We start from the raw sequence: 10,935 nt of genomic DNA, 5'->3' as shown, positions 1-10,935 counted from the left end.
TAATTGAAAAAATAAGAAGAGGAGGAGACCATGGAGATGGTACATTGATACTAATCAATGTAATACCCTTTAGAAATTGACCAACTAGTCTTCCTTGTAGCTCGAGAAGACTAGATAGTAGAGTTCATAATCGTCCACACTATTATATTATGTTATATATATATTTATTTGCATGGAAGATGTATAATAAAATATATATGATTGTTACAATGAGACCCTTGAATGCAAAATCCATCCATAAAATATTAAGTTACATTTATAATCGTCATACATCATTATAGTGAAAAATCAGAGTCTCAAATTGTCTCAGCTTGTTGAGTATACGCAAGGCTAGTTTATTAGGGATATGTTTGACACTATAAAATACTTGATATTTCTGAATGATGGGTTTGACTTAACTAAAATTTATCTTTTATTGAGTACACCCAAGAAGATAAATTTTAGAAGCATACTTAGCAAACACATAAGATGTGTGAAGATAAAGAGTTATCAGCTTAATGATCTGAAAATTGTATGGAAATATATTGATAATAGTATCTATCTAAATGTTATATTAAGGCTTGTTGAGTACATTCAAAATCTTAATATAATATATGGGATCCTAACCCACTAAGCGTCAAGTATGGACTCTATAAATTTATGTGAAAGTGTCATAAATTTTAGTTAAATAATAGGAACATAATTCATTTAATAAAAGTCTACGTTAAATTAATTGATGCATTTTATATATTCTATTTATTTTCTTTTCGTCATTTACATTGAATCTTAAGTAACCATATGTTTTGAATGGCATACTAGATGCCAACAACCAAACCAGATTTTTTTGATTGACACCGCAATTTGAGAATTGTTCTTATGCATGAGAAAATTGGTCACGTCCTTGAGCAGCCCTTTCCAGAGACACCTGCTGATGACTGGATTAAAGAAAAGGTGGCTACTGTAATAAACACAGTGATGACAATAGTACTGCAACATGTGTGATGTTTGCATTACGTGAGTTACAAAAGCAACTTGAGACTATAGATGTTGACGCAAGATTTTTAATTTCAAAGAGTTGTGTGATAATAATCATGTGTGGAAGGATGCGAGACTTTCAAGCAACTATATCGATACAAAATGACTGAGCGATCTTCAGTCAGTGCTACGGTACTGAAGGTGATTGACGTTGTGAAGTGTCTCAATTAAGTTCAATCATGAACCATGAAATAAGTATTGATTTTGTTCTGCAATCTCCATCGAAAAGAGCTATTCGAAACTAATTATGAATTAAATATGATTAAACTCGAATGCATACTCATTAAGTTGCTCAACATGCTTAAGACTATTGAGCCCAATATCAAAGCTACAAGTGGGCAAGCCATTGATTCCTCTAAGGGTATTAAGAAGAAGTCTAAAGGAGTTTTGGGAAAATGTCCAATATGGCTAAGCCTGTCTTAGCGAAGGACAATACCAAATCTAATGACCTTTGGTTTCATTATAGAATGAAAAGCCATTGGCAGAAATATTACAAGGCTTACGTCTACTTCACGAGTTTTTTAGGTATTTGATACCAGATGTAGATATTATATTTATACAAATATGGAGAAACTAAATAGAAGTAGACCACTACGAAAGAGAAAAGTTGACCTACACGTTGAATATAAGCAAATGTTATTGCATTGCCTATAGGAGCATATTTCTTACTGTTGCCTTTTGGCTTAGTATTGGAATTAGAGAAATGTTGCTTTGTGCCCACCATAGTTGGAACATTAAAATGAATTTCATATTTAGACACGAACTATTTTGATGTTAAGGACAATTGTTGTTCCTGCTTATCTTGATTAAGATCTTAATAATTATGGTAAGTTACAAAATAACATTTATATTCTAAATACTAAGCATTCTATAATGAGTATAGAAATTAAGAGGCATAAAAGTGATCATCTAAATAATACCTAAATTTGGTATTGCAGACTTGGTCATAGAGATGAAATGCAATTCCAATATTACATAGAGATATATATGTGGAATCAATTGATTTTGAATCATGTGACAAGTGCATATCATGTCTATTAGGCACAATGACCAAATCTCATTTCATTTGAAAGGGAGAATTGTCTGCATAATTATTTGCATTATAAATAGTGATGTATATGGACCTATGTTAGTTAATGTCCAATAAGGTTTCTCTTATGTCGTCAATTATCATGTATACTTGATGAAATTCAAGCATGAAGTTCTTGAAAGGCTCAAAGGATTCAATTTAAAAATAGAGAAACAAATAGGTAAAGATATCCTCACGTTAAGATCTGATCGACATGGGATTATCTTAAAGATTAAAATCTGGATTATCTAAGAGAGAATGAGATTCTTTTGCAGTGGACTCCTTCATATACACTGCAGCATAGTGGTATATCTAAAAAAAGGAATCGTTAACTATTAGATATAGTGTGATTAATAAAAAGCCATGCAAATCTTCCAAAATTATTTTGGGGTCATGCATTGATTGCAGTGTACAACACACTAAATCATGTCACATCTAAGTTGGTTAACAGAACTTCTTACGAGTTATGGAAATACAGTAGTCTCAATTTATCTCATATGAAAGTTTGGGGCCATGACACTTATTTGAAGCGCCTTGAATCGAATGAGTTTGAAACTAAATTCGATAAATACGTATTTGTGGGGATATTCAAAGCAGACATTTGAATATAAATTCTATTATCGTGAAGAAAGTCTTCATCTCACGACACATCGCCTTTTTAGAGAAAATGTTTACTCTATGGGAGGACAGTGGGAGCAAAATAGAACATGAAAGAGGTCAAGAGTCTACAAATATAGTTAGCCAAGTATATAAATCTGAGTTTGATCCCATATATGATATGGAACATACTTTTGATCAGGAAGTAGAGACTCCTGAGGATATGACAGCTCTATTTAAATCCAATAGGATCATTCGACCTTGAAGAAGGTGCGAATCAATGATTAATAATCAGGTATTACTGATCCAGGATAATGAACTTGTTAGTTACACCAAAATAAAGTCAAGCATTGACTTAAAAGAGACAGCAAAAGGCTATGAAACTTTAGATGAACTCGACATATGTGAACAAGGTTTGGACCTTAGTCAAGCCTCCTGATTGAATAAAATCCATAAGTTTTGTAAATAGTTTACAAGGAAAAGGTTGACATGGATGGGAATATCTATATATACAAAGTAAGGCTAGTAGCAAAGGTTATGTGTTGACCTTGGTGAAACCTTTCTCTTGTAGCCTTGCTGAAGTCCATTCGGGTTCTGCATGCAACAGTTGTATACCGTGACTACAGGTTAAGAGAAGTCTCTTGGAGCTGAAATCTTCGATTTGATGAAAAGTCAAAGTATTTGATTTTATCAAATTTAAAGACGAAATGTGTGTTTACAAGAAGATAGTGGGAGCATTGTCGTATTCCTAATATTATAGAAAACAACATCCCTATATTTCAATCGTTAAAATAATGGTTGTTAAAGGATTTATTCATGAACAATATGGGAGAAGTAACTTGATCTATAGAGGTAGATTTAGAAGATTGCTTAACTCATCCCAATTTACATAGATAAAATTTTGAGAAGATTTCATATGGAAAAACTGATTTACTCTTAAGCGGTATGTTGGAAAGGTTCCAAACGTGAAGCAATCGTTGATTCAATAGCAGAAACCTAATACATGATTACTTCAGAAGTAGCAAAGAGTTACAATATGGATCATGATGCTCATAAATGAACTTGGAGTAGTTCCTGATATTATTAATTACATGTCATTGTATTGTGATAACAATATAGTCATCACGAAAGCGAAGGAACTAAGGTCTCATCAATGATCAAAATATGTATTAAGGTGGTATAATCTCATCAGAGAGATAATACATAAAAATGACGTAAAGAGAAGAACAAATTCCCATATTTAATAATATTGCAGATCCACTAACAAAGACTTGTCGTAGCATAAACATGATCGTCATGTAGACTCTTATGATATTGGATACATAAGTGATTGGATCTAGTGCAAGTGAGAGTTTGTAAGTGTTATGCCCTAAGTCCAGTTAACATTAGAAATAAATACTTTTGATATATAATTAATGCAATTTAATGGTAGATCTATTATTTAATTAATAGACAATTAAATTAAATAATAGAGTCCGTAGATTCAAATCTTCGTAATTTGTTAATCACAAGGAGTTGTGATTGTGAGATACAAATTACATATGATTGAATCTTGAATCGTCCGTGGCCGTAAAACGAGATACAGATATCGTTATTATGGATATATTATCACGTGTGGCATTTCTTACTTGTGAAGTAAGTAGTTGATCTCACAAGTTAAAGTATGGTGATACTTAAATGAACACGTGGATGTTTTGTTATAGAACAAAACATTGGAGACCCGCCGAGAGATTCTACATGGATAACTATCTGAGTTTCAGTGGTTAATCTCTAATATTCGATAGTGGGATTGATCCTTTTGACTTGAGGTCGTCATAGTACCTTATATGAGGACGGTCATGCTTTGACGGTGTTGAATGTTGCTCTGCCAAGGGCCGCTAATACGGAATTGTTCGGGTATGTCAAGAATTATATGAAGGTTATGAATGACCAATAGAGGATTCGTCACTCTTAGATAGTAAGAGATTATGATCTGCGTTTCATTCAATTAAGTCGATAACGAAATCCTTGGCCAAGGTGTACTCATAAGTCGAAAATGAGTTTTCGATTTATATTGACTTAATAGTGAAATGAAAGATATGATCGATATTCGGGATTGACACATTTTCATATCTCGTAATTGATCGGATCATATTAACGAAGGGATTATAGTTTCACAGTAAACGAACGAATTTGATTTTATCATGCCACATGACATTCCCCGTCACATGTATTGCCCTGACACATTGCTAGATGTCAATCTGGGACAACGAGTGTGAATTGATGATAAATTAAAATGGTGTTTTAATTCATCAATTTTGATTAGATCAAAATAATATTTCACGTCGTTAGAGATCGTGATCGGGAACTTGATAGGTCTCACACAAAAGAGAATTGGAAGATTTCAATTTGTCAGTTAATTAATTTAACAATTGTTCAATAAATTAATTAATTAGGTTAGTTATTTATAGGCCTGGACGGGATTTAATTAAATGGATTAATTAAATATTGGACCGGATCAGGCCAGACATGTTTGGACTTATATAAATACATGACTAGAATTTTCAATCCAGATAGTTTTTTATAATTTTCTTGCTAGCACAAGAGGAGAAAACCCTGGTAGCTGCAATCTGTTCTTTGTATGGATCACCGTTGGAGGCTGGACAATTGGACAGTTGTGGGTAGCGAATCAAGATCATTGGTATAAAGGAAAAGCAAAGTGATTTGCAGATCTAGAAAAAGGTATGACTTTTATCACAATTTCTATCTAAACACAAAGATGAATCCTGGTGGGAATCGAAATCTGTTTTAATTTTTCGCTGCACATGTTAAGTAGATTCCTAACAGTCCGTATACTGGTGCCCACAAAGAGTCTAATTTCATATCTCAGGAATCGAACCCTCACACTGCGGCTGCTAGCAAGATTGAAACTACCTCACTTCTGTACTTTTCACCACTGAATTATGTCCCGGAGGCTGCATCTCATAAAATATCATATGTAACTTGTATCAAAGTCAAAAGTCTTGATTTGGTCTCTTGCATTGTCTAAATTTAGACAGAATTAAGAAACATGATAACAGTATTTGATCAATCATATCCTTTCCTCTTTATGTTGTAAAGGTGCCATTTGCCTGATTCTCTTCCTTAAAATTAGGCCCCGGGGGGGGGGGGGGGGGGGAGGGGGAATCAATTTCAAGCAGTTTCCCCCCTTAAGACCTGGTACCCAAAGAAAAGAGATCCTCTTTATTCTCTCATGGGTTTTTATGGCCATGCTCCATTGGAGGAATCTCTCACTATATTTGCTATATATGTCAAATCTTTACCATTCACTTCACAAAATTATGAGTTTGCCTACAGCACCTTTCCAAAAAGGAAGCCAAGAAAATATTCCCACTTACTTGTGAGATGATAAAGTGGAGAAATATTTGTTTACCTGAAATGGGCACAAGTCCCTAGTTTAATTTACATCCCAGGAATCAGACAAATACACAGATACTCTCTCATTGTTTCGTTTGAAAATTTAGGTTTGAGTGAAATTTAGCAGAGGAAAAGATGACGAGCGCTGAGCCTTCTGGTTCTGGGCAACCTTACAGATCGAAAATGACTGTTTATGTTGTAGCATGTTGGATATTTGCTGCCTTTGGTGGTCTAATGTTTGGCTATGATATTGGAATTTCAGGTATATGCATACTGCTTATAGTATTAGTGCTTGTTTTGCATATGGTAACAGTTGTGGACGGTGTAATAAACAAGATTTTAATCTTTACAAAAGATGCCATTAAATTGTTGCAAGAAACTGCCTTTTGTGACAGAATTTATATGATCTAGTATAAAGAACATGTTTTGGATCCATCCATCAATGGAGTGGATCCATCTTGTATTTCTTCATTGTCCTAAAAATACTTTAGGACGAGATTGCTTTGTTGCACTCTCTAGAGCTCAATCGTGTTGTTGATTATTTCGTCAACTGCATATCAGCACAAATTTTTTGTTTTTTGTTTTTTCCTTTGGTGATGAGAGTTGGAAGAAAACTCCATATTTTCTTCTTGGTAATGACGAAAAATCTACAGCGTCGAGTGGACGTAGCTCTCACGTGTTGAGAGTAACCTAGGATGTAGTTTTTATTTTTATTTTTACTTTTTGCTTATTATTGATCTTCTAATTGGGAATATATCTTTGTGGTGGTTTTAGGTGGAGTTACCTCAATGGATGACTTCTTGAAGAAGTTCTTTCCAGCTATTTATGAGAGGAAATTGCATGCCAAGGAAAACAATTATTGCAAATATGATGATCAATTGCTTCAGCTTTTCACCTCTTCTTTGTACCTTGCTGCGCTTGTTGCAAGCTTTGGAGCCTCAAAGGCCTGCAACGTGCTTGGTAGGAAACCTACAATTGGTTTGGCATCGATACTTTTCATTCTTGGAGCTATAGTCAGTGGAATAGCTCCGAACAAAGCCCTGTTAATCATTGGAAGAATTCTTTTCGGATTTGGAGTTGGATTTGGCAATGAGGTAAATAAGTGTCGTTGTTATTGTCTTTCTCGTACTGTTTTTTGTACATTAGGTGATGAAAGTTTCTAAATTTTTCATTGTTCTGATTGAAATTACATATGAAAATGCAGTCAGTTCCTCTGTTTTTATCAGAGGTTGCGCCAATGCAACACCGCGGGGCTGTCAATATTCTGTTTCAACTTTTTGTAACTATTGGGATTCTTATAGCTAATCTTGTGAATTATGCTGTTTCATCAATTCATCCGAATGGATGGAGGATTGCGCTAGGTCTAGCCGGGGTTCCAGCCATCTTCCTCTTTATTGGTTCCCTTATCATTACTGAGACTCCTTCGAGCCTCATTGAACGTGGAAAAGAGTTTGAAGGGAAAGAAGTACTAAGGAAGATCCGGGGTGTGGATGATGTGGAATCTGAACTCGAAATGATCAAACTGGCGTGTGAGATAGCAAGGCAAGTCAAGCATCCTTACAAGAAACTCTTCAAGCGTGCCAGCATGCCTCCATTGATCATTGGTATCTCGGTGCAAGTTTTTCAGCAGTTCACAGGAATTAATGCCATTATGTTTTATGCACCGGTTCTGTTCCAAACGGTTGGATTTAAGAGCGATGGCTCTTTGCTGTCTGCCATTATCACAGGAGTTGTCAATGTCTTGAGCACCATTGTCTCAATTGTTGTTGTCGATAGGATTGGGAGGAGGAAATTACTTCTTCAAGCTTGTGTGCAAATGTTCATAAGCATGGTGATCATATTTGCCATCTTATCTACAAATATATGCATAAATGCTATCTTATTTGCTTCAAATTTACATGTTTGTATTCGTAGGTTGTAGTCATCTAGACATCTATACGACAAACTAAATTTTGTTTTCTTCTGTTTGAATGCAGGTGGCAATTGGATCAATTCTGCTTATTCATTTGAAGCCTAGTGGTTCACTTGATAAAGGGCTTGCAGCAGTTGTGGTGGTTCTTGTGTGTTTATTTGTTATGTCTTTTGCATGGTCATGGGGTCCAATGGGTTGGTTAATACCAAGCGAAACGTTCCCGTTGGAGACGAGAACTGCAGGATTCGCATTTGCCGTCAGCGCCAACATGCTCTTCACTTTCATCATAGCTCAGGCCTTCTTGTCTATGTTGTGTAACATGCGCGCCTATATTTTCTTCTTCTTCGCCGTGTGGATATTGATCATGGGACTGTTTGTCGTGTTCCTATTACCAGAGACAAAGGGCGTCCCGATTGATACCATGACTGAGAGGGTCTGGAAAAAGCATCCAGTTTGGAGAAAGTTTATGGGTAAAGAAATTGTCAAGAACTATGAGATGACCTAAAACTGTATTAGAAATGAAGAGGTGAAGTTATATTCTCTAACCCCTTTTTTCCCTTTAATTTTTCCCGTTCCAATAAGCAGAAGTTTAGACAAATATGAACTCTGAATAAGTTTTGTTTGAATGGGTGCAGATTTTGTCTTTAAGGTATATGCACTAGGCAGTGGCATCAATTTTCTAGTAGCTTTAAGCTGTAATATTTCATTTTCCATTTATCTTGCGATAGAAAGAACATTTAGCTCTGTAGGAGTTTATAATTCAAATTGATGCAATAAATGCATGTTTGGTACTCACTATTTTGAGAACATAGAGAATAACTCATATTGCGTAATGCGGTCTAATACTATCTAATCTTCCTTACCAACAAGAATGAAGTGAGCGTACCCCAATGCCCCTCTCCTTACCTTTTTAGTAGTTGTCAACCCCATTTTTCTCCTTGAATTGGTCAAAGCCAAAAATATGGTGGATGGAAGGAAAAGGATAGAAAAGATACGTGAACGACTTCGACCATTATCTTTGTATCCGTAATACTGTGAAAAAAGGTCTTGCTCCAATTTGTTTAAGAATAGTGCGTCGAGTTTCTCTACTGAACATATCATGAGAAATATTTAGTACACAATACAATACTAACCAAGTGGAAGATTTTATCTATTTTTCATTTTGCTTCTCTTGATTGAGTAGTGCATGTTGTGGATTGAAGAACTCTAGAATTGTGAAATATATTCCATTTTGGAGAAAGTAAAAGATGGAAAGTTCATTTGCTGGTAAAGTTCTCTTGTGAAAATATACTCAACTATACAAAAAATTGCCATGGCAGTACATTGAAAACAAGAACAGACCGGAATGAAAATTGTTGAGTCTTATGCTGAGTACATTACTAACACCAAGTAAAATGCCAAATGTTTTCACCAGTGAGCTGATAATCCATGTAACTCACAAATTCTGATGATACGATAACGTTTAAGAAACCACAAATAAAAGCTGCAAAACCAGCAATAGCCATCCAAGCTTCTCAAATGGCTTATTTAAAGCCGAGAATCGTGCTGCATTGGGAGAAGGTGCGGGTACAGTATGAACAGGAGAGGATAATGGAGAAGGCGAAGGGGCGACTGAAGGAGAGCGAAGAACGTTGATATCGACTTTCTGTCCAGCCTGGCAGTGACCGGGGACGGCACACATGAAGAAGTGGTGGCCATGAGTATTGATGGTTATGGAATCATTTCCAGTAGTGTGAGTAGAAATGGGAGAAGATGCATTGCATGACTTGTACTCAGCATGTGTTACTTGCATCACATTGTGAAACTGAGGATTGTATTCAAAAACTGTAAAAATTACAAAATGATTAGTTAGATGAGTTTAATACTTCCAACTGAATTAAAGAAACTGAATCAATGCTTGTTTAATGTCAGTCTGACTGCAATTCCTTCACGTTTAATATTGAATTTTTTTTTTTTATTGTTTATTTTTTTAGACATAAACCTCCTGTTTGTCCTATGTAAAATGATACTAATGTTTGCTGTAATGCTTAGCAGAATAAGTGGGTTGCTTTGCAATGTGAGAGCAATGACCATCATTATAGGGCGTGCAATTTGATTTGTGGGTTGGACTTTGATGTTTTTGAGGACTAGAAACTAGGAATTTTTTTGATTTGACAAAATCCCACAAAGGGTCACCTTTTGTCCATTTGATCGACCTTGTGTTGGTGCTCTTGAATCTCGACTACTAGATGGTCGAACCGTGTCATGTAGACAAACCTATTGCATATCCCACAAAGAACTTCCCAAGAAATATACCATACAGTTCAATATATAAGCATCAAATTCACACTCCCCTAATGTCCAATGTACTTATAACCAATGCAAGCCCTTGTGAAACTCGGAAGCCACATAGACACATTTGAGGATTAAGAAGAGGAAATACATACCAATGACGTCACCAATTTGAAAATTTTTTGTAGCTGACCACTGCTTATAATCAACATTTCCGATGGTGGTCCAACCTGCAGAATCTCCCACCTTATGAACCTCTCCAATTGAAACCTGCACTGAAGTTAAGATGAAAAACAAAACTGCCAAAACTGTGTTTTCAAGAACAAGGGCCATGGCTTTCTCGCAAAATCTGTCGAACTTCTGTGAAAAAGTTTGACACGTTATGGAGAAACTGAAGAGACAATTTTCTGATTTTCAGTTTTGGCTCGTTTATAAAGTTTTTGGACTTTTGGAGGTTAATTTGGTGCTTACCAGAATGGACCCTTCTTGTCATGATAATGGCTAGCCCCTAAATGAAAGAGGGCTCCCACCATTCAACAAACTCCTTTTAATTCTTGACTTTTTTATGATGAAAATGACAAATTGCACTCTATTATGAAGATTAATTTTTTGTGATTAAAAAAAAAAAAAATTAATGTTAACAATTTGTATTTATTCATTTAAACTCTACATGTGG

The 10,935-nt window shown here is 35.3% G+C and overlaps 2 protein-coding genes across 2 annotated transcripts; one reads left to right on the top strand and one right to left on the bottom strand.

Moving 5' to 3' along the window:
• Positions 1 to 5,908: 5,908 nt before the first annotated feature.
• On the top strand, positions 5,909 to 8,761 carry LOC111385711 (sugar transport protein 8-like). Its single transcript, XM_023010130.1, has 4 exons — positions 5,909 to 6,338; positions 6,851 to 7,170; positions 7,281 to 7,907; positions 8,053 to 8,761. Exons 1-4 carry the CDS (start codon positions 6,212 to 6,214, stop codon positions 8,491 to 8,493), a joined length of 1,515 nt encoding a protein of 504 aa, XP_022865898.1. The 5' UTR covers positions 5,909 to 6,211; the 3' UTR covers positions 8,494 to 8,761.
• A 451-nt stretch (positions 8,762 to 9,212) lies between these two features.
• Positions 9,213 to 10,683, bottom strand: LOC111385706 (mavicyanin-like). The gene is made up of 2 exons (XM_023010126.1): positions 10,415 to 10,683; positions 9,213 to 9,812 (listed from the first exon to the last, which is right to left on the bottom strand). Exons 1-2 carry the CDS (start codon positions 10,590 to 10,592, stop codon positions 9,451 to 9,453), a joined length of 540 nt encoding a protein of 179 aa, XP_022865894.1. The 5' UTR covers positions 10,593 to 10,683; the 3' UTR covers positions 9,213 to 9,450.
• Between the last annotated feature and the right edge of the window lie 252 nt (positions 10,684 to 10,935).

This window comes from Olea europaea, unplaced genomic scaffold (assembly GCF_002742605.1).
Source record: "Olea europaea var. sylvestris unplaced genomic scaffold, O_europaea_v1 scaffold3257, whole genome shotgun sequence".
Taxonomy (NCBI): Eukaryota; Viridiplantae; Streptophyta; class Magnoliopsida; order Lamiales; family Oleaceae; genus Olea; species Olea europaea.
Note: the sequence above shows the minus strand (reverse complement) of the source record. Positions and strands in the feature narration are given on the sequence as shown.